At 42.4% G+C, this 24200-nt stretch overlaps 4 protein-coding genes and 2 pseudogenes across 4 annotated transcripts; all 6 read left to right on the top strand.

Annotated features, from left to right (window-relative positions):
- The first annotated feature begins 270 nt into the window (after positions 1 to 270).
- On the top strand, positions 271 to 2861 carry LOC148188907 (protocadherin gamma-A7-like; annotated as a pseudogene).
- An 820-nt stretch (positions 2862 to 3681) lies between these two features.
- On the top strand, positions 3682 to 6799 carry LOC121965678 (protocadherin gamma-A3-like). Its single transcript, XM_088081426.1, has 5 exons — positions 3682 to 3987; positions 4237 to 4342; positions 4616 to 4836; positions 5056 to 6102; positions 6776 to 6799. The coding sequence occupies exons 1-5, from the start codon at positions 3682 to 3684 to the stop codon at positions 6797 to 6799; spliced, it is 1704 nt and encodes a 567-aa protein (XP_087937552.1).
- LOC148188906 (protocadherin gamma-A4 pseudogene) lies at positions 6127 to 9465 on the top strand (annotated as a pseudogene).
- A 589-nt stretch (positions 9466 to 10054) lies between these two features.
- On the top strand, positions 10055 to 12663 carry LOC121963339 (protocadherin gamma-A5-like). The gene has a single exon (XM_042513635.2). It carries the CDS (start codon positions 10069 to 10071, stop codon positions 12463 to 12465), a length of 2397 nt encoding a protein of 798 aa, XP_042369569.2. The 5' UTR covers positions 10055 to 10068; the 3' UTR covers positions 12466 to 12663.
- A 109-nt stretch (positions 12664 to 12772) lies between these two features.
- On the top strand, positions 12773 to 16293 carry LOC121964952 (protocadherin gamma-A7-like). The gene is made up of 2 exons (XM_088081084.1): positions 12773 to 13985; positions 15273 to 16293. Exons 1-2 carry the CDS (start codon positions 13619 to 13621, stop codon positions 16100 to 16102), a joined length of 1197 nt encoding a protein of 398 aa, XP_087937210.1. The 5' UTR covers positions 12773 to 13618; the 3' UTR covers positions 16103 to 16293.
- Positions 16294 to 17023: 730 nt separating this feature from the next.
- LOC121940036 (uncharacterized) lies at positions 17024 to 23949 on the top strand. The gene is given in 4 exon segments (XM_088081425.1): positions 17024 to 20190; positions 21250 to 22754; positions 22757 to 22774; positions 22777 to 23949. Coding segments are annotated over 4 exon segments (4968 nt in total). The 5' UTR covers positions 17024 to 17761; the 3' UTR covers positions 23793 to 23949.
- Positions 23950 to 24200: the final 251 nt, after the last annotated feature.

Genomic DNA, 24200 nt, shown 5'->3' with positions numbered 1-24200 from the left:
TAGGCTCAGAGGGATATTCAGGAAACATATACATTTCGATACATCTCGCTTTTGTCTCGCGGCTTCATTTTCTTGTTTTCAGATACATGAACAAAATACATCTGGAAGAGTGGATATTATTGAATCCAGAACGGAGTTTTTCTGTTCTTGGATCGTTGGAGTATATTTTTCCTGTTTGTCATGGCATGTATCAGCAACTACTCTCTGCAAATGTCGCTGTGACTGCGGACCTCAGAATTTGATGCTTCTTTTCCTCCTTTTTCTCTCAACATGGTCAGAGGTCATATCCGATATTCCATACCAGAGGAGATGAAGAAGGGCTCTCTGATCGGTAACATAGCACAGGACCTTGGTTTGGATTTGAAAAGGCTTAGTTCTGGGCGGGCCCGTATTGTGACCGGAGAAAGCATCCAGTACACCGAGCTGAAGACAGACAAAGGGATTCTAGTCGTGAATGAGAGAATAGACCGAGAGCAGCTTTGCGGAGACGTAACACCGTGTAGTTTTAGCTTTGAAATCATTTTAGAAAATCCCATGGAGCTACATCACATAACAATTGAAGTGTTAGATGTGAATGATCATCATCCGGTATTCAAAAGAAGATAACATCAATTTGGAAATTAGCGAATCAGCTAACATTGGGGTTCGATTTGTGCTGGACAGTGCTGAGGACCTTGATGTTGGTGTTAATGGCCTGCAAAATTATGTTTTGACCGAGAACGACAATTTCGTTTTAAAGCAGCATGTGAATCCAGACGGAAAGAAATATGCTGAGATGGTGCTTCAGAAGCAATTAGACAGGGAGACAAATCCTCATCTTTCTTTAAAGCTTATCGCTGTCGATGGTGGAACTCCGCCGAGATCTGGCACAGTGAATATAAACATAAATGTTCTTGATGCAAATGACAATGCGCCCGCTTTTAACCAGACCGTTTATAAGGCTACAGTTATGGAGAATGCAGCAAAAGGCACTAATATCATAACTGTTAATGCTACAGACCCAGATAGTGGATCGAATGGTATTGTAACATATTATTTTTCAAACGTGAAGAGCAATGTAGCTGATTTGTTTACGGTGGATGGAAAGTCTGGTATAATCTTAACAACTGTGTTTAATAGATTTTGAAAAAGACAAAAAATGAGCTCAGAATCGATGCCAAAGATCAGGGAGGATTGACAGATTCAAGTAAAGTGATAATTGAAGTAATTGATGTCAATGACAACGCTCCTACTATTAGCGTCATGTCATTCACTAGTCCTGTGTCAGAGGACTCTCCTCCTGGTACAACTATTGGGATTATAAATGTAAAAGACCTTGATTCAGGTGACAACGGACAGGTAACATGTAAGATAGAACAAAATGCGCCCTTTCAGAATAAGTCAAATTTACGGAATTACTATACTTTGGTGACAGATACTGTGTTAGATAGAGAAACAGTTTCAGAGCACAACATCACTGTAGTTGCGACAGATGCAGGAATACCTCCTCTCTCAACAAAAAGAACATTTAATTTAAAGGTTTCTGATGTGAACGATAATGCTCCAGTGTTTTCACAGAATATTTACAATGCTTTTATTGCAGAGAATAACTCTCCAGGCGTTTCTCTTCTCACACTGAGAGCTAAAGATCCAGATGAAAACCAAAACGCCCGCATATCTTATATTCTTGATGATGCCATTATAGACGGATCTCCAGTGTCTCACTGTATTTCTATCAATGCTGAAAGCGGAGTAATACATGCAGTGCGCTCATTTGATTATGAACAGATCAAACAGCTCGTATTTACTGTCAAAGCGCAGGATGGAGGCTCCCCTCCACTCAGTAGTAATGTGACTGTAACATTAATTATTCAGGACCAGAACGACAACCCTCCTCAGGTGCTGTACCCAGTCCAGACTGGTGGCTCTGTGGTGGCTGAGATGGTGCCTCGTTCAGCAGATGTGGGTTATCTGGTGACTAAAGTGGTGGCTGTTGATGTGGACTCTGGACAGAATGCCTGGCTCTCCTATAAACTGCAGAAAGCCACAGACAGGGCGCTGTTTGAAGTGGGCTTACAGAATGGAGAAATCAGAACTATCCGTCAAGTGACTGATAAAGATGCTGTGAAACAAAGACTGACTGTGATAGTGGAGGACAACGGGCAGCCCTCTCGTTCAGCTACAGTCATTGTTAACGTGGCGGTGGCAGACAGCTTCCTGAAGTGCTGTCTGAGTTCACTGACTTTACACACGACAAGGAGTACAACGATAACCTGACTTTTTACTTAGTGTTGGCTTTGGCTGTAGTTTCCTTCCTCTTCATCACGTGTTTGGTGGTTATTATATCAGTGAAAATCTACAGATGGAGACAGTCTCGCATCCTGTATCACTCCAACCTGCCTGTGATTCCATATTATCCACCACGTTACTCAGACACTTTGGGGACAGGGACTCTGCAACACGTGTACAATTACGAGGTGTGCAGGACGACTGACTCCAGAAAGAGTGACTGTAAGTTCGGCAGAGCCGGTAGTCAGAACGTGCTGATAATGGACCCCAGTTCTACAGGGACGATGCAGCGGATACAGAGTGAAAAGAGCATCCTGGATGAACCAGACTCTCCTCTAGAGGTCAGTTAAGTAATCTAGTTTCATCTCTGCTCCACTATTTCTCCTTCTTGCCTCAGTAGTGACGTGTTGCACGCGCCCGTCCTCTGCAGCACCATGGACAGCACTTTACTTTGTATCACTTTATTACACTATTTATATATAAATATTACAGTTGTGTTCCCCTTTATTGTCAGTTAGTGATATGATGTGCTCTCATTCACACCCATGTTGCTTTGTCTTGGAGACATTTTAGTTTGGATTGCAGCTCATTTGTTTCTAAATGTGCTTGTGTTTTGTGAGTGACCTTTAAAGTCTTGTAAAGTGCTGTTGCTTGAGATTATCAATAATGGTGGATTAAGCAGACTGTTTTATAGAGGAGGTGCAATACACAAAGTCATTGTATCTTGAACACTGTTTTAAGTGATCTAAAATAGCAGTGTGTTACAGTTTTACCGTTTCAAATTCGCACGCTTCTTTTCAGCACCACAGTGTGGACAGCTCCTCTTTAACAGAAAGTGTTTTTTTTCTCACACCTTCCATTTTTCTCATAGCTTCTAATCACAAACTTGAACCTTTATATATCCTTTATATATAATAACTGTAGGGTCATTTTTAATATTCTCATTAATCTTATTCATGCATGTGAAATAGGTACGTCTCTCAGCATTTGTTAATTTAAAGCGCCCCACACAATCATTCACATGTCATTCATTATTATTTTTAAGCAAGTCGCCATTATATAATAGATGTCAGTATTTTTTGTCTTTGCTTTGGATACTCCCTCGATGATGTATTTCAGATTGTTTGCTGTTCTAGTTTTAGACTCTAAGCGACGCTGTTGAACAAGAATATAACGTGTACACATGATGTCTCTGGTGCAGTTCGGTGACGTTGTTTGTAGGAATCACACTGAAGTAGGCTCAGAGGGATATTCAGGAAACATATACATTTCGATACATCTCGCTTTTGTCTCGCGGCTTCCTTTTCTTGTTTTCAATACATGAACAAAATACATCTGGAAGAGTGGATATTATTGAATCCAGAACGGAGGATTTCTGTTCTTTTCCCCCCCTGGAAAATCTCCCTGTTTGATATGGCGTATCAGCAACCGCTCTGCAAATGTCGTGTGTATTTCGGACCTCAGCGGGTGATGCTTCTTTTGTTGCTTTACTCCTTTAACATCGTCGCTGGTCAGATCCGCTACTCTATACCAGAGGAGATGAAGAAGGGCTCTCTGATCGGTAACATTGCACAGGACCTTGGTTTGGATTTGAAAAGGCTTAGTTCTGGGCGGGCCCGTATTGTGACCGGAGAAAGCATCCAGTACACCGAGCTGAAGACAGACAAAGGGATTCTAGTCGTGAATGAGAGAATAGACCGAGAGCAGCTTTGCGGAGACGTAACACCGTGTAGTTTTAGCTTTGAAATCATTTTAGAAAATCCCATGGAGCTACATCACATAACAATTGAAGTGTTAGATGTGAATGATCATCATCCGGTATTCAAAAAAACAGATATTATGTTGGACATAAGCGAGTCCGCTAACATTGGGGCAAGATTTGTGCTGGACAGTGCTGAGGACCTTGATGTTGGTGTTAATGGCCTGCAAAATTATGTTTTAACGTCCAACGACAATTTCGTTTTAAAGCAGCATGTGAATCCAGACGGGAGTAAATATGCTGAGATGGTGCTTCAGAAGCAATTAGACAGAGAGGAGGCTCCCCACATCGCTTTAAAGCTTATCGCTGTCGATGGTGGGAATCCGCCGAGATCTGGCACAGTGAATATAAACATAAATGTTTTAGATGCAAATGACAATGCGCCCGCTTTTAACCAGACCGTTTATAAGGCTACAGTTACTGAGAATGCAGCAAAAGGCACTAATATCATAACTGTTAATGCTACAGACCCAGATAGTGGATCGAATGGTTACATAACATATTCAATTTCAAACGTGAAGAGCAATGTAGCTGATTTGTTGTCCATAGATCAAGTGTCTGGTGTTTTGTGTGTTTCGGGCCCAATAGATTTTGAGAAGGACAAAAAAATTGAGCTCAGAATCGATGCCAAAGATCAGGGAGGATTGACAGATTCAAGTAAAGTGATAATTGAAGTAATTGATGTCAATGACAACGCTCCTACTATTAGCGTCATGTCATTCACTAGTCCTGTGTCAGAGGACTCTCCTCCTGGTACAACTATTGGGATTATAAATGTAAAAGACCTTGATTCAGGTGACAACGGACAGGTAACATGTAAGATAGAACAAAATGCGCCTTTCAGAATAAAATCTACCTTACGGAATTACTATACTTTGGTGACAGATACTGTGTTAGATAGAGAAACAGTTTCAGAGCATAACATCACTGTAGTTGCGACAGATGCAGGAATGCCTCCTCTCTCAACAAAAAGAACATTTAATTTAAAGGTTTCTGATGTGAACGATAATGCTCCAGTGTTTTCACAGAATATTTACAATGCTTTTATTGCAGAGAATAACTCTCCAGGCGTTTCTCTTCTCACTGTTAGAGCTAAAGATCCAGATGAAAACCAAAACGCCCGCATATCTTATATTCTTGATGATTCTGCTCTAGACGGATCTCCGGTGTCTCACTGTGTGTCCGTTTGTGCTGAAAGCGGAGTAATACATGCAGTGCGCTCATTTGATTATGAACAAGTAAAACAGCTGGTATTCGTCGTCAAAGCGCAGGATGGAGGCTCCCCTCCACTCAGTAGTAATGTGACTGTGAAATTAATGATCCAGGACCAGAACGACAACCCTCCTCAGGTTCTGTACCCAGTCCAGACTGGTGGCTCTGTGTTGGCTGAGTTGGTGCCTCGTTCAGCAGATGTGGGCTATCTGGTGACTAAAGTGGTGGCTGTTGATGTGGACTCTGGACAGAATGCCTGGCTCTCCTATAAACTGCAGAAAGCCACAGACAGGGCGCTGTTTGAAGTGGGCTTACAGAATGGAGAAATCAGAACTATCCGCCAAGTGACTGATAAAGATGCTGTGAAACAAAGACTGACTGTGATAGTGGAGGACAACGGGCAGCCCTCTCGTTCAGCTACAGTCATTGTGAACGTGGCGGTGGCGGACAGCTTCCCTGAAGTGCTGTCTGAGTTCACTGACTTTACACACGACAAGGAGTACAACGACAACCTGACTTTTTACTTAGTGTTGGCTTTGGCTGTAGTTTCTTTCCTCTTCATCACGTGTTTGGTGGTTATTATATCAGTGAAAATCTACAGATGGAGACAGTCTCGCATCCTGTATCACTCCAATCTGCCTGTGATTCCATATTATCCACCACGTTACTCAGATACTTTGGGGACAGGGACTCTGCAGCACGTGTACAATTACGAGGTGTGCAGGACGACTGACTCCAGAAAGAGTGATATGAAATATATGCAGCCAATCAGTCAAAGTTTAGTGAGTGTGGACGGAGCTGGGACTGATACACCACAGGTGGACAACCAGCTGTCAGGGAACTGTTCTCAGATGTCAACTTTGGTAAGTGATATCTTTAATGTTTTATTCTCCATGTCCCGTAGTTGTAGTATCTTTTTTTTTCTTCGTTTGACCACAGTGCACTCTCAAGGCTTTCAGTGGCGCCATAGTGTCTCTGTCTACGTTGCTGAAATCGTCCATCGATTAGTTTTGAAATCAAATTTTTAATGACCTGTAGTGCAAGCTAAATTATAAATATTCGTTTCAATTTGTTTAACAAAATACCGCCACAATAAGGGAATCGCACACATGTGGCATCACAATAACCACATTCTGAGGTTTTTGGTTTGTTTTTTTGGGGAAAAAGTTTCAGCATACATGAGATTATCCTCGATAATTACACTTCATCATCTTAACCGATGGGAGGGAAATAGGCCCATGTCCAAATGTCATTCATGCAGGTCCTCTCAATTGACTAAATTCATAGTCTCGATGGTCGCAAACCGAAATCCTGTTTCAATAAGTAAAACAGCAATGTACATTTTTTTTAAAATGGAAATAAAATTACGGCACAATTAAACATGTGTCTGGTCAATTAACAAACATAGGTTTAATTTATACGTCTCAAATATAAAGGGCTCACCTATGGTTTCAAGTATAAAAAAACTTTTCAGAAACTTTGAACACAACATTTAAAATGGTTCTCATGATGTGCACACTGCATACATTTCCTCAGATGGACTCCGAGCGCCGCTGTTGATACATCACTGACTCACTGTCCAAATCATCAGTGCAGCGGTCCACCCCCATAATTCCGTTCAGTGTTTTGCTCCTCGGAGAGAAGAGGGTCTGTCTCGTGAAGCTTTAAAGTGAAGCTCATCTCGTGGATTTACCTGCTAGAAATACTGTTATTTTTTAATTCTTGGATTTGATTAGAGATTTTTTTTCACTGAAAGTGATATCTACGTCTGTACCTTCGGATTTATGATGGCTTGTATGTGGATAACAGCTCGCAGAGGCCGATGGCAAACACTGCTTGTTATTCTTTGTCTCTCCAAGCTGAGCTCAGTGACTGGACAGGCTCGGTATTCCGTACCAGAGGAGCAGGCAGAAGGATCTTTCGTCGGAAACATTGCTAGAGATTTAGGCTTGGATGTGTCGAGGCTCATGTCAGGTAAAGCTCGTATAATTACGAAAGGAAGCCGACAGTACGTTGATTTAAATCGAGACAAAGGCACCCTTGTTATTAAAGAGCGAATCGACCGAGAGGAGCTGTGTGGAAAGACGACGCCCTGTAGCTTCAGTTTCGAGGTGATTTTAGAAAATCCAATCCAGCTTTATCGGGTCACAGTGGAGGTCATAGACATAAACGATAACAGTCCGTCGTTTCCGAAAGATGAAATCAATCTGAAAATAGTTGAAAGTGTAACATCAGGTACACGTTTCTCTTTGGTTAGTGCAGACGACCCTGATGTCGGTATTAATGATATTCAAAAATACCTGCTTAAACCTTCAGACAACTTCAAATTGGAGGTTCAGAACCAGCCTGATGGAGGAAAATTTATAGAAATGGTTTTACAAAACCCGCTAGACCGAGAGAAAGAGGAGACTCACACACTCGTGCTGATCGCTTCAGATGGAGGGGAGCCTCACAGATCAGGGACAGTGCGTATTCATATCATTGTGCTCGATGCTAACGATAATGCGCCAGTGTGCAGTCAGCCTGTTTATAGAGCAGATGTGAAGGAGAATTCTCCCGCAGGAACACTGTTAACCACTGTCAGTGCAAATGACGCAGATAAAGGAGTTAATGGTGAAGTCACATATTCCATCCCTTACGTCGCTAAAGAGGCAAAGCAGCTTTTCGAAGTGAATGTTAAAACTGGAGAGATTAAAGTTGCAGGTAAATTGGATTTTGAAAAATCTAAAACCCATCAATTAAACATTCAGGCTAGTGATCACGGGGGACATACAGATATGTGCAAAGTCATTATTCAAATAATTGATGAGAATGACAACGTCCCCACGATACAGCTGATGTCATTTTCTAACTCGATATCCGAGGATTCTCCTCCAGGTACAACTATAGCTGTTGTTAACGTAGATGACGAAGACTCTGATGGTAATGGTGTTGTCAAGTGCTCCATTAACTCTGACATACCTTTCAAAATCGAGTCTTCATTAACAGGATATTATACTATCGTAACAGAAGACCTGTTAGACAGAGAAAGTATTCCTGAGTATAATATTACCATAACCGTGTCTGACCAAGGCTCGCCGCCTCTGTCTAGCAGTAAAAACATCAATGTTAAAGTTTCTGACGTAAATGACAGCCCACCCAGATTTGATCAATCAGAATATAGTAAGACTGTACCAGAGAACAACTCTCCAGGGTTTTCTGTGTTCACTCTCAGTGCTAGTGATGCAGACTGGGGCCAAAACGCTCGAGTTTCCTACTTTCTGGAGGAGAAAGAGATTAATGGAGTAGCTGTGTCTTCGTTAGTTTCAATAAATTCAGAAAATGGCGTCATTCACGCAGTGAGGTCGTTTGATTATGAACAAATCAAGTGGTTTGAATTTAACGTAACTGCACGTGATGCTGGGTCCCCTCCTCTGAGTTCAGTGGCTACAGTTAAAATAAATGTTCAGGACCAGAATGACAACCCTCCTCAGGTGCTTTTCCCCGTCCAGACTGGTGGCTCTGTGGTGGCTGAGATGGTGCCTCGTTCAGCAGATGTGGGCTATCTGGTGACTAAAGTGGTGGCTGTTGATGTGGACTCTGGACAGAATGCCTGGCTCTCCTATAAACTGCAGAAAGCCACAGACAGGGCGCTGTTTGAAGTGGGCTTACAGAATGGAGAAATCAGAACTATCCGCCAAGTGACTGATAAAGATGCTGTGAAACAAAGACTGACTGTGATAGTGGAGGACAACGGGCAGCCCTCTCGTTCAGCTACAGTCATTGTTAATGTGGCGGTGGCGGACAGCTTCCCTGAAGTGCTGTCTGAGTTCACTGACTTTACACACGACAAGGAGTACAACGACAACCTGACTTTTTACTTAGTGTTGGCTTTGGCTGTAGTTTCCTTCCTCTTCATCACGTGTTTGGTGGTTATTATATCAGTGAAAATCTACAGATGGAGACAGTCTCGCATCCTGTATCACTCCAATCTGCCTGTGATTCCATATTATCCACCACGTTACTCAGACACTTTGGGGACAGGGACTCTGCAACACGTGTACAATTACGAGGTGTGCAGGACGACTGACTCCAGAAAGAGTGACTGTAAGTTTGGCAGAGCCGGTAGTCAGAACGTGCTGATAATGGACCCCAGTTCTACAGGGACGATGCAGCGGATACAGAGTGAAAAGAGCATCCTGGATGAACCAGACTCTCCTCTAGAGGTGAGATAATCGACCCATTCTAGTTTATGAACTTTGAATGCTTTATTTTGCATATTATATAACTGATATTAATTGGCTTCATAGCTTGTTTTACTGCCTGCTCGGGGGCATCTTCAGCACCACTAGTGAGGGACAGCTCCTCTCAGAGTTAAGCCAGTTAACTGGAGTGTCATGAAGGAAAATCTATTACTTATCCCCCATAATAGTTGTTTTGTAAAGCTTATTTTCAGTTTCCATACAACAATAAATGCACATAGAGAGTTAAACGTTTTTCAAAATGCATACAATGTTCGCTTGCTGCTAAACACTGTCAACTGCTATTCAAACACAAGTGCTCTCCTTTTTGTTTTGATATCGCTTGTTATTTTCATGTCGGACTCTAAGGGCCGCTGTTGACCTTCAGTACAAATAAGAGGCTTTTCAAATGCAGCTACGCCTCCAGTACTTCCCTTCGTGTACAGCGGAGAGCAGGACGTTTGGTTTCCATCCTTACCAATGATTTTGGACTCATATTCGCTCTCACACTGTGGATTATAAAGGAATCACCAACGCGACGATACGGGGTAATACGTCAGCTTTTTTAAACACATTTTCCTCTGGAGTTTCGTGGATTGCCTCGGGAATATGGCTTTTATCCTGGTACGGGCCTCCATCCTTGTTTTTCTCATTGACGCGACAATCGGTCAGATCCGCTACTCTGTCCCCGAGGAGATGAGAAAAGGCTCCTTTGTCGGAAATGTGGCTGAAGATTTAGGAATAGACGCCAAAAGGCTGGTTTCAGGCGGTGCCCGAATCGTTAGCGGCGATAGTAGCGAGTATATCAGGCTGGATGCAGACAAAGGGATTCTTGTCGTGGGTGAAAAGATAGATAGAGAGCAGCTCTGCGGGCAGACAGCGCCCTGTAGCTTGAATTTTGAAATGATTATGATGAATCCAATGCAACTGCATAGCGTTGTGGTGGAGGTGTTGGATGTTAATGATAATGCGCCTGTGTTTCACGAGAAAGAAGTGCGTGTAGAAATACTAGAATCTGCTGTCCCAGGAACCGAAATATTACAAGAGAGTGCCACTGACCCTGATGTTGGGATCAATGCTCTACACGGCTATTCCTTACACCCAACAACACATTTTAATATCAAGGTTTTGTCGAGCCCAAATGGTCATAAATATGCACAGTTGTATCTTTCTAATGCTTTAGACCGCGAGAAAGAGGAAAAGATGCTTCTCATGCTGACTGCTGTGGACGGTGGTGACCCGCAGAGATCAGGAACACTAAAAATACACGTAACTGTCCGAGACACAAATGATAATGCTCCAGTTTTTACGCAATCAATTTTCAAGGCGTCTGTCAAAGAAAATGTTCCCAAAGGAACCTTAGTGGTGAGCTTGAGCGCAACAGATGCAGACGAAGGGATGAATGGCCGAGTCTCATACCACTTTAATCGCATGTCGAGTAATGTTGCTGAACTTTTTAATTTAGATGAAAACACCGGCGATTTAACTGTAAACGGTGTGATTGATTACGAAGAGAATAAGATATATGAGATTGGTGTGCAGGCAAAAGATCAAGGTGGACAAAGCACATCAACAAACGTAATAATTGAGGTGACGGATGTAAACGACAACGCACCTGTAATAACGCTAACTTCATTTTCTAGTGCTATCCCCGAAGATTCCCCCAGTGGGACTACTGTGGCTATCATTAACGTTAAAGATCTAGATTCAGGTAAAAATGGCAAAGTCGACTGCTCAGTCAACGGCAATATCCCGTTTGCAATCCAGTCATCTTTAAAGAATTATTACACTCTTGTAACAAACGGTATCCTTGACAGGGAGCGGAACCCTGATTACAATATCACGTTCACGGCTGTGGATGAAGGTAGCCCCCCTTTGTCGACTAACAAAACAATAACACTTCGTGTATCTGACGTCAATGATAATGCACCCATATTTGAACAGAGTTATTATGAAGCTAATATAATGGAGAATAATTCCCCAGGGCTATCCGTGTTTTCCGTGAAGGCACAGGACTCTGATTCAGGGCAGAACGCGCGAGTGTCTTACCTGCTTATTGATACTCAGATACATGGTAACCCCATATCGACTTACGTATCTGTTAACGCAGAAAGTGGAGTTTTACAGGCAGTGCGATCATTTGACTATGAGCAAATTAAAACTATAAATATTTTTGTAAAAGGACAGGATGGGGGTTCCCCGCCTTTAAGCAGCAACACGACAATTAAATTAATTATCCAAGATCAGAATGACAACCCTCCTCAGGTTCTGTACCCAGTCCAGACTGGTGGCTCTGTGGTGGCTGAGATGGTGCCTCGTTCAGCAGATGTGGGCTATCTGGTGACTAAAGTGGTGGCTGTTGATGTGGACTCTGGACAGAATGCCTGGCTCTCCTATAAACTGCAGAAAGCCACAGACAGGGCGCTGTTTGAAGTGGGCTTACAGAATGGAGAAATCAGAACTATCCGTCAAGTGACTGATAAAGATGCTGTGAAACAAAGACTGACTGTTATTGTGGAGGACAACGGACAGCCCTCTCGTTCAGCTACAGTCATTGTTAATGTGGCGGTGGCAGACAGCTTCCCTGAAGTGCTGTCTGAGTTCACTGACTTTACACATGACAAGGAGTACAATGACAACCTGACTTTTTACTTAGTGTTGGCTTTGGCTGTAGTTTCCTTCCTCTTCATCACGTGTTTGGTGGTTATTATATCAGTAAAAATCTACAGATGGAGACAGTCTCGCATCCTGTATCACTCCAATCTGCCTGTGATTCCATATTATCCACCACGTTACTCAGACACTTTGGGGACAGGGACTCTGCAACACGTGTACAATTACGAGGTGTGCAGGACGACTGACTCCAGAAAGAGTGACTGTAAGTTCGGCAGAGCCGGTAGTCAGAACGTGCTGATAATGGACCCCAGCTCTACAGGGACGATGCAGCGGCTACAGAGTGAAAAGAGCATCCTGGATGAACCAGACTCTCCTCTAGAGGTGAGATAATCGATTCACCATTCTTCTTAAACTTGGAATGCATATAGAGTATTTTCAGATATTTGTTGGCTTTACGGTTCATCTCACTTTCTGATCAGAGGACATCATCAGCACCACTAGTGATGGACAGCTCTTCTCAGAGTTGAGCCAGTTAACTTAAGAGTCAGTAAGGAAAAATACACACAATAAAAGGCCTTCTCTGATGCATGTAAGTGTTATGTTACAGCTGTAGTCTTGTCTATTTGTCTATACAGCATGGGATGTTTTGGGTCTGTTGACATCAGAAAATATTCTCCACTTAATTGTTCCACTTAGTTTTCCTGCGTGTGTGTGTGTGTGTGTGTGTGTGTGTGCGCAGCAAATTACATAGTACAGTAAGAGAGTTTTAAAGGTGATCTAGAGGGGAGGCCTTTGACGTATCGATCTTCACCTCTTATAATATTTGTGCTTTCTCAGGGGTTTTCCTCTAGAGTGGGTGCCAACGTGTATTTGTGTATTTGGTAACACGTTAGGCATTATCAGAACTGAAACTGCCGGACAGCTCCACTCCCTGAGGGGTAAATACTTCATGAAAAATGTTGCTTAATTCACCAGTGGAAATTCACAGTTAATTTACAGTGTGTGTACTCAGTGTCAACGTTTACCAGAATTATTACAGATCCATTTTCACAATTTTGGGGTCGAATATATGTTGATGCAAATCCAGGGATTTCAAAGCCTCTGGTATTATTGATGACAGTTAATCATTTTGATTAAAAAAAATGACACCACAATTTTAACATCGTTTTGGATGTGTTTAATATGAATACTACGAATTACAACGTTGTCATTTTCACCTAAATTTCTAGCTCTTCTATACCAAACTTCTTGGCGAATTCATTTTTCTTTTCTATCTGTGTTCTTTATATTCATGCTTTGGACATTAAGGGACGCTGTTGGTCAGCGAAACAAGTGCTCGGAGATGATTCAGTGGAGGCAGAGCCCTCATTTTTCATTTTAGCCAGGAGAGAGGACAGACCGTGCTTCATACGCAGGACGACGAGCGCGATTTCATTCGGAGAGAGTACTTAACAATCAAAGGATTACTTGATCAAGTCATTTTTTTTGTTCTCCTTGGATTATATGCAGCACATTGTTGGTATCCCCTTTTCTTATTTATGCAATGGCGTTTGAAAAATCTCATAGCGAAAAAAGGCGCTTGTATTGCAGGCCAGTATGGCAGTTTCTGTTGTTCCTTTGGTGTCTCAGTCATATCGTGTGTGGCCAAATCAGGTACACAATTCCCGAGGAGCTGAAGAAGGGATCACTTATTGGTAACGTGGCTCAGGACCTTGGTTTGGATGTGCAAAGGCTTCGTTCCGGTAGGGCCCGTATCGTGACCAGACAAAGCATCCATTACACCGAGCTGAAGACAGACAAAGGCGTTTTAGTCGTGAACGAGAGAATAGACCGAGAGCAGCTTTGTGGCGATGTAACACCGTGCAGCTTCAGCTTTGAGGTGATTTTAGAAAATCCTATGGAATTGCACCAAGTTACAGTGGAAATAACTGACATAAATGACAATTCTCCGACGTTCAGAAAGGATGACATTAAATTTGAAATAAGTGAATCTGCCACACTCGGATCACGGTTTTTGTTAGCCAGTGCTGAAGACGCAGATGTAGGCAGTAACGGTCTGCAGACATACATACTGACTAGCAATGACGTATTTGGTTTGAAACAGCATTCAAGTCCAGATGGTAGAAAATATGCCGAGATGATTTTACAAAAACCCTTAGATAGAGAAAGCGAGCCACGAATATCACTGAAGCTCATTGCTGTTGATGGCGGGAGCCCCCCTCGATCTGGTACAGTAAATATAGAAATTACAGTGCTAGATGCTAATGATAATCATCCTATTTTTAACCAGTCTCTCTACAGGGCTACTGTTTCAGAGAAAGCATTTAAAGGCACTTACATCACAACAGTTAATGCAAGTGATGCGGACAGTGGATCAAACGGTCTCATCACATATAGATTTTCAAACATGAGAGAACAGCTGGCTGACGTATTCAATTTAGACGAAATTACGGGTATCATAACACTTGAAGGGCAAGTGGATTATGAAAAAGATAAGAAATATGAGATTATGATTGAAGCTATGGACCAAGGAGGGCTGACCGATTCAAGTAAGGTGCTAATTGAGATTGTCGACGTCAACGACAATGCCCCTGTCATAAATGTGATGTCATTCTCCAGCCCGGTGCCAGAGGATTCTGCCTCGGGTACCACAGTGGCGATAATTAATGTGATTGACGCAGACTCAGAGCAAAATGGCCAAATTGTTTGTACAACAGACAGCAGCATTCCATTTAAAATAAAATCAACATTAGCTAATTACTATGCATTAGTAACAGATTCAGCTTTTGACAGAGAAGTTATCCCAGAATATAACATCACTGTTAGGGCCACTGATTCGGGATCGCCATCCTTGTCAAGCACAACAATATTACGTCTGAGAATATCTGATGTGAATGATAACGCCCCATTGTTTGCTAAAATAAGCTACGTTGCTCACGTTACAGAAAACAATTCCCCGGGGGTGTCCATATTTTCCGTGACAGCACAAGACATTGACTGGAATCAAAACGCTAGAATATCGTATTTTTTCGAAGAAACACAGATCAACGGTAGTCCAACCTCTTCCTATGTCTCCATAAACACTGAAACTGGAGCTATCCATGCACTGAGGTCTTTTGACTATGAACAGATTAAACAACTTCAGCTGGTAGTAAAGGCGCAGGATGGAGGCTCCCCTCCACTCAGTAGCAACGTGACTGTGAAAATACTGATCCAGGACCAGAATGACAACCCTCCTCAGGTACTTTACCCGGTCCAGACTGGTGGCTCTGTGGTGGCTGAGATGGTGCCTCGTTCAGCAGATGTGGGCTATCTGGTGACTAAAGTGGTGGCTGTTGATGTGGACTCTGGACAGAATGCCTGGCTCTCCTATAAACTGCAGAAAGCCACAGACAGGGCGCTGTTTGAAGTGGGCTTACAGAATGGAGAAATCAGAACTATCCGTCAAGTGACTGATAAAGATGCTGTGAAACAAAGACTGACTGTTATAGTGGAGGACAACGGGCAGCCCTCTCGTTCAGCTACAGTCATTGTTAACGTGGCGGTGGCGGACAGCTTCCCCGAAGTGCTGTCTGAGTTCACTGACTTTACACACGACAAGGAGTACAACGACAACCTGACTTTTTACTTAGTGTTGGCTTTGGCTGTAGTCTCCTTCCTCTTCATCACGTGTTTGGTTGTTATTATATCAGTGAAAATCTACAGATGGAGACAGTCTCGCATCCTGTATCACTCCAATCTGCCTGTGATTCCATATTATCCACCACGTTACTCAGACACTTTGGGGACAGGGACTCTGCAGCACGTGTACAATTACGAGGTGTGCAGGACGACTGACTCCAGAAAGAGTGACTGTAAGTTTGGCAGAGCCGGTAGTCAGAACGTGCTGATAATGGACCCCAGTTCTACAGGGACGATGCAGCGGATACAGAGTGAAAAGAGCATCCTGGATGAACCAGACTCTCCTCTAGAGGTGAGGTGCAATGGCAATGTCTTAACTTTTTCAACCAATGTTGGTTTGAACTGACCAGAAATTACCATTTGTAGCTCGTGGTTACACTCAAACCGAAAACGAGTGCTGTCGGTCCTTTTCAGCACCACAGTGGGGACAGCTCCCCTTTATCTGAAGGTAGCTACTGGCTCAGACACTTTCCACTTTCCTTGTGACGTCTGATCTCATATGCAACCGTCTTAAAACACTTTCTAACACAATGACCACTAGTTGTATAACTATTGTAAAAAACAAACAAACAAACAAACAAAAAATCCAATAACAATATTAACAATACTACTACTACTAATATTAACAATAATGTTTTTCTTCTTCTTCGTCTCCTTCTTCTTCTTTTCATTATTATTATCATTATTATTATTATTATTATTATTATTATTATTATTATTATTATTATTATTGAAGCGTACCAGTCGAAATAAACGTAAGCCAGGACTGATGGTCTAATGTATTTTAATGCAGGATTCAGTTCATAGACCAACGTAAGAGCTAAACAGACAATAAACACAAGACAAATAGCACATTAGCTTGCTTAGCAAATAATACGGTACTGTTTTAACGATATAAAATTAAAAATACGTACAATAAATTTAAAATTTTTGTACACAAATAAATGCGATTAACATACCTTGTTGCCACTCTTGACTGGAGCTAAACTTCTTTCAACAGCTTATTTTCCCGTTCATGTTTATAACTTAGTTATCACTCGTTTCTCTCCCCGTGCTCCCAACCGTCTCTACACTGTTTCCGCTATATGCGCACAGTGACCTTTCAAACTAAAACTTCCTTTTTCACAGGAAATGGCAACGTAAGAACATAATAAATACATTTCAAAATAAAACACTAACCATTTTAACCACAGTGAATTGGGGTCGTTTACAATTATTATTATTATTATTATTATTATTATTAGTATTAGTATTAGTAGTAGTAGTAGTAGTAGTAGTAGTAGTAGTAGTAGTAGTAGTAATATAACTATTAATATTATCACTGTTGTTGTTTTTTGTTATTGCAAATGCAATGCAAAACGTAAAGTGTTCCACATTGACAGAGTCGCTGAATTTTTACAAGTATTGTTTTTAAAGTCAGTAACCATGCTTTTCCAGTGATCAGTACTTCCCATATGGTTTTAATATAACACAAAAAGTTTTGATAATGTGCACATCACCTGCATTTTTAATATGTGCGTTTGCTGACTTTGTGATTTCTTTCGATAATCAACATTAATAATTCATCATATTGAATTGTGATCTTAAGGGAATATGCAATATGACGTGTGTCTGGTCAGTTCAAAAGCAGGCTTTATTTATACGTCTTAAATATAAAAGGCTCATCTATGGTTTCAAGTATGATAAAACTTCTCATAAACTTTTAACACAACATTTAAAATGGTCCTCATAATGTGCACACCACATACATTTCCTCAGATGGGCTCTGAGCGCCGCTGTTGATACATCACTGACTCACTGTCCGAATCAGCAGTGCAGCGGTCCACCCCTTTAATATCCGTTCAGTGTTTTGCTGCTCGGAAAGAAGACGGTCTGGCCTTTGAGGCATGGAGTCTAGCCTTTCTTATGGATATCTATGCTGAAACTGTCGTCATTCTTTCAATTCGTGGATTTGATTATATCATTTTGTATTGAAAGTGATTTCTACTCCTGAAATTTCGGATTTATGATGGCTTGTGTGTGGATATCAGCTCGCAGAGGCCGATGGCAAGCACTGCTTATTATTCTTTGTCTTTCCAAGCTGAGCTCAGTAACTGGACAGGCTCGGTATTCCGTACCAGAGGAGCAGGCAGAAGGATCTTTCGTCGGAAACATTGCTAGAGATTTAGGCTTGGATGTGTCGAGGCTCGTGTCAGGTAAAGCTCGTATAATTACGAAAGGAAGCCGACAGTACGTTGATTTAAATCGAGACAAAGGCACCCTTGTTATTAAAGAGCGAATCGACCGAGAGGAGCTGTGTGGAAAGACGACGCCCTGTAGCTTCAGTTTTGAGGTGATTTTAGAAAATCCAATCCAGCTTTATCGGGTCACAGTGGAGGTAATAGACATAAACGATAACAGTCCGTCCTTCCCGAAGGGTGAATCAAATTTAAAAATACTTGAGAGTGTTGCATCAGGGACCCGCTTCTCGCTAGAGAGTGCAGACGACCCTGATGTCGGTATTAATGATATTCAAAAATACCTGCTTAAACCTTCAGACAACTTCAAATTGGAGGTTCAGAACCAGCCTGATGGAGGAAAATTTATAGAAATGGTTTTACAAAACCCGCTAGACCGAGAGAAAGAGGAGACTCACACACTCGTGCTGATCGCTTCAGATGGAGGGGAGCCTCACAGATCAGGGACAGTGCGTATTCATATCACTGTACTCGATGCTAACGATAATGCGCCAGTGTGCAGTCAGCCTGTTTATAGAGCAGATGTGAAGGAGAATTCTCCCGCAGGAACAGTGGTAACCACTGTCAGTGCAAATGACGCAGATAAAGGAGTTAATGGTGAGGTAACTTATTCTATAGCTCACGTCGCCCGAGAAGCGAAACAGCTTTTTGAAGTAAATGTTAAAACTGGAGAGATTAAAGTTACAGGTAAATTGGATTTTGAAAAATCAAAGACTTATCAATTGAACGTAAAAGCTAGTGATAATGGAGGGCATTCAGATTCATGCAAAGTTATTATTCAAATAATTGATGAGAATGACAACGTCCCCACGATACAGTTGATGTCATTTTCTAACTCGATATCCGAGGATTCTCCTCCAGGTACAACTATAGCTGTTGTTAACGTAGATGACGAAGACTCTGATGGTAACGGTGTTGTCAAGTGCTCCATTAACTCTGACATACCTTTCAAAATCGAGTCTTCATTAACAGGATATTATACTATAGTAACAGAAGACCTGTTAGACAGAGAAAGTATTCCTGAGTATAATATTACCATAACCGTGTCTGACCAAGGCTCGCCGCCTCTGTCTAGCAGTAAAAACATCAATGTTAAAGTTTCTGACGTAAATGACAGCCCACCCAGATTTGATCAATCAGAATATAGTAAGACTGTACCAGAGAACAACTCTCCAGGGTTTTCTGTGTTCACTCTCAGTGCTAGTGATGCAGACTGGGGCCAAAACGCTCGAGTTTCCTACTTTCTGGAGGAGAAAGAGATTAATGGAGTAGCTGTGTCTTCGTTAGTTTCAATAAATTCAGAAAATGGCGTCATTCACGCAGTGAGGTCGTTTGATTATGAACAAATCAAGTGGTTTGAATTTAACGTAACTGCACGTGACGCAGGGTCCCCTCCTCTGAGTTCAGTGGCTACAGTTAAAATAAATGTTCAGGACCAGAACGACAACCCTCCTCAGGTGCTGTACCCAGTCCAGACTGGTGGCTCTGTGGTGGCTGAGATGGTGCCTCGTTCAGCAGATGTGGGCTATCTGGTGACTAAAGTGGTGGCTGTTGATGTGGACTCTGGACAGAATGCCTGGCTCTCCTATAAACTGCAGAAAGCCACAGACAGGGCGCTGTTTGAAGTGGGCTTACAGAATGGAGAAATCAGAACTATCCGCCAAGTGACTGATAAAGATGCTGTGAAACAAAGACTGACTGTTATTGTGGAGGACAACGGACAGCCCTCTCGTTCAGCTACAGTCATTGTTAACGTGGCGGTGGCGGACAGCTTCCCTGAAGTGCTGTCTGAGTTCACTGACTTTACACAGGACAAGGAGTACAACGACAACCTGACTTTTTACTTAGTGTTGGCTTTGGCTGTAGTTTCCTTCCTCTTCATCACGTGTTTGGTAGTTATAATATCAGTGAAAATCTACAGATGGAGACAGTCTCGCATCCTGTATCACTCCAACCTGCCTGTGATTCCATATTATCCACCACGTTACTCAGACACTTTGGGGACAGGGACTCTGCAACACGTGTACAATTACGAGGTGTGCAGGACGACTGACTCCAGAAAGAGTGACTGTAAGTTCGGCAGAGCCGGTAGTCAGAACGTGCTGATAATGGACCCCAGTTCTACAGGGACGATGCAGCGGATACAGTGTGAAAAGAGCATCCTGGATGAACCAGACTCTCCTCTAGAGGTTAGGCTGTTATAATTCTGACATTGACATCGTACTTTTATTGCCTTTTACTTTTCAGTGATGTAATTTACAGCTCATACCGATTCAGTACCATGTTCAGTGAAAGAGCAGCATGTCTCGTTTAATCTTTCTCTTTTTGCTTTACCTAAAATTGTTTTTCTCTCTCATTCATTCGCGTGGCATATTATTGTCTTTGTATTGGGCCAATATTTGTTGTCATTCATGCGTGAAAACATTGTGACGATGCGGCGGATACAGAGTGAAAAGAGCATTCTGGATGAGCCAGACTCTCCTCTATAGGTTGGCCTTGTGTTTTTATAAAGTTCTATGAATCTGTAATTCATTTTTATTTGTACTATGAGATACTTGCTTTCAATTTAAATGATCAACATCACCAGATGATCATACGAATGCTCTTATTGTTCACGTCAGTTATCTGAGAATTTTCTGTCTTACGAATTTAACCAGTGGCATTTTGAAAAGATTTACTTGAGTTCGAAGTGATATTTAATCAAAGCTCTGATACTGCAGCGCCATTAATACCATGACTCAAGATTCCCGTGAAACTAGATGATAAATAGATGTTAACAATGAATCTCAATTAACGGCACATTATTTACATTTACACTTGAAGAGTTAAGCGTGTTGTGTTCATGTCAGTGCATGTCAGTACCATGGACAGCGCAACATTAAGGACACTTCGTTGAGGTTTTGAGGTTTTCCTGTGTGTGTGTGTGTGTGTGTGTGTGTGTGTGTGTGTGTGTGTGTGTGTGTGTGTGTGTGTCACATTTTACTGATGCTGATACGTACAGGAAGTCATTTTTTACTCAGTTAGAAAATCTGTCAACATTAATTACATATTTGAACACATATTGAGATCAACTCTATGTAGGCCTATATGCATGGATATTTCTGTGTAATGTGTAGTTCAGTGCATCCGACTCACAGGGACGCTGTTGACCAGTCTGCAGAGAAGTCAGAGCTCGTTGCAGCTGTACCTCCCCCATCATCTCGCAATGTTACAAGTGAAGAGAGGAGAGATAAGCAGGAGAGAAACATTTTGCAAGAGAAGACGATCCGACGAAAATACATGCGGATTATCAGACCTATTGGGAGTGTCGATTTGGGATTATTTCACTGACATTTGTGTCTAAAATTATTTTGTTGGATCACGTATTTTTGATATATTTTGTGGACGGGAGGATATCGGGCAGAACAATGGCAAGGCAAGTAGGACTGCTGCTGTTTATCTCGGTTGTTTCTCTCTGCTCGGTCGTTGGGCAGGTCAGCTACTCCATTCCTGAGGAAATGGCAAAGGGATCTTTGGTCGGTAACATTGCACAGGATTTAGGTTTAGATTTAAAACGGCTGAAATCAGGGAAGGCTCGTATATACACCGGGGAAGGAACAGAATATATCGAGCTGAATAAAGAGAGGGGAGTCCTTGTAGTCAAAGAGCGGATAGACAGAGAAGCGCTCTGTGGACAGACGACGCCCTGTGCTCTCGATTTTCAAATTATTTTGGAGAATCCTATGCAGTTTTACAGCGTTACTGTCGAGATCACCGACATCAACGACAACTCTCCCGGCTTTAAAAACAATCAAATGAAATTTGAAATTACTGAAACATCTCAAATTGGATCGAAATTTGTCTTAGAAAAGGCTACTGACGACGATGTGGGTATGAATGGGCTCCAGGGCTATTCACTGAGTGCAAGTGACACATTCACTTTAAATCCTTATAGGACGAGTAGTAGTAGAAATGTTGAGATGGTTTTAAATAAGCATCTTGACCGAGAGAAACAGGCGCGGTTGTCTTTAGTATTGACTGCTTTAGATGGTGGGGACCCGCAACTCTCTGGAACTATGCAAATTGTCATTACTGTCTTGGATGCAAACGACAATGCACCCATTTGTAGCCAAGCAGAGTATAAGATAAACGTGAAAGAAAACGCGTTGAAAGGAGCTGTTCTAACCACGGTGAGGGCAACCGATGCAGATGAGGGTACGCATGGCCACATACGATATTTAATTTCTCATGTTCCGGAGGGCGCACTTGAACTGTTTCATGTAGATAAAGAAAATGGTCTGTTTACGTTAATGGGAAATCTTGATTATGAGAAATTTCGACAATATGAGATAGATGTCCAAGCATCAGATGAAGGTGGTAACTCAGATGTATGTAAAGTTATAATTGAGGTGCTGGACACAAACGATAACCCACCAGCTATTAATATTATGTCAGCGTCATCCAGTGTATCAGAGGATGTCAAACCAGGCACTGTGCTGACAATGATGAACGTCCAGGACCCAGATTCAGATGAAAATGGCAAAGTCCACTGCGTTTTAGATGATAACATTCATTTTACAATCACGTCGTCATCAAATAACTTCTTTACTTTAGTGACAGAAGGTGAATTAGACAGAGAGGTCGCTTCTCAATATAATATAACAGTGACGTGCTCTGATGAGGGCGTGCCCTCCCTCTCCAGCAGCGTCACTCTCACCTTACAGATCTCTGATGTGAATGATAATGCGCCTGTCTTTGAGAGGAGCTCATACTCCGCCTACATTGTGAAAACAACACACCTGGATGTCTATATTCAGTGAAGCCAGAGACGCTGACTGGAACCAGAATGCTCGTGTTTCTTACATACTGGAGGACTCCTCTGCTAACGTAGTGCCAGTCTCCTCATATGTGTCCGTCAGTGCTGATAGTGGAGTCATCCATGCAGTGCGCTCTTTTGACTACGAGCAGATCAAAGACTTCCACTTCCGGGTCAAAGCGCAGGATGGAGGCTCCCCTCCACTCAGTAGCAACGTGAGTGTGAAAATACTGATCCAGGACCAGAACGACAACCCTCCTCAGGTGCTGTACCCAGTCCAGACTGGTGGCTCTGTGGTGGCTGAGATGGTGCCTCGTTCAGCAGATGTGGGCTATCTGGTGACTAAAGTGGTGGCTGTTGATGTGGACTCTGGACAGAATGCCTGGCTCTCCTATAAACTGCAGAAAGCCACAGACAGGGCGCTGTTTGAAGTGGGCTTACAGAATGGAGAAATCAGAACTATCCGTCAAGTGACTGATAAAGATGCTGTGAAACAAAGACTGACTGTGATAGTGGAGGACAACGGGCAGCCCTCTCGTTCAGCTACAGTCATTGTGAACGTGGCGGTGGCGGACAGCTTCCCTGAAGTGCTGTCTGAGTTCACTGACTTTACACAGGACAAGGAGTACAACGACAACCTGACTTTTTACTTAGTGTTGGCTTTGGCTGTAGTTTCCTTCCTCTTCATCACATGTTTGGTGGTTATTATATCAGTGAAAATCTACAGATGGAGACAGTCTCGCATCCTGTATCACTCCAATCTGCCTGTGATTCCATATTATCCACCACGTTACTCAGACACTTTGGGGACAGGGACTCTGCAACACGTGTACAATTACGAGGTGTGCAGGACGACTGACTCCAGAAAGAGTGACTGTAAGTTTGGCAGAGCCGGTAGTCAGAACGTGCTGATAATGGACCCCAACTCTACAGGGACGATGCAGCGGATACAGAATGAAAAGAGCATCCTGGATGAACCAGACTCTCCTCTAGAGGTCAGTTAAATAATGTAGCATCCTCTTTGTCCTGTTATTTCTCGTTTCATGGTTAATTGATAGTTAACTGTTGCTCGTTATACCGTCCTCTTCAGCACCGTGGACAGCACCCCACTCTACATCACTTGCCATGATTACTGCTGCTTTTTTATTTCTTACACACACATTGCTTTGACTGAGTGGCACGCAAATTAACGTGGACTGATTTAATTTTAGTTTATAAAAGTACTTCTATGGTATGGGTGGACTCCAGAGTCTCTTTACATGCAGCCTCTCGTGCTCGTTGAGGGTACTGGTTTGCCTTTGACTTAACTTATTTTTACTAACAGAGTCCTCCTGGATAAACCAGATTCTCCTCTAAATGAGTAGGAATACGTTTGCTGTTTTTTTTATTCTTGCAGAATGGGTCATCTCTAT

This window comes from Plectropomus leopardus, chromosome 8 (assembly GCF_026936395.1).
Source record: "Plectropomus leopardus strain MGB_pleo_1.0 chromosome 8, ASM2693639v1, whole genome shotgun sequence".
Classification (NCBI taxonomy): domain Eukaryota; kingdom Metazoa; phylum Chordata; class Actinopteri; order Perciformes; family Serranidae; genus Plectropomus; species Plectropomus leopardus.
The sequence above is the reverse complement of the archived record's forward strand: the minus strand, read 5'-3'. Positions and strand labels throughout refer to the sequence as shown.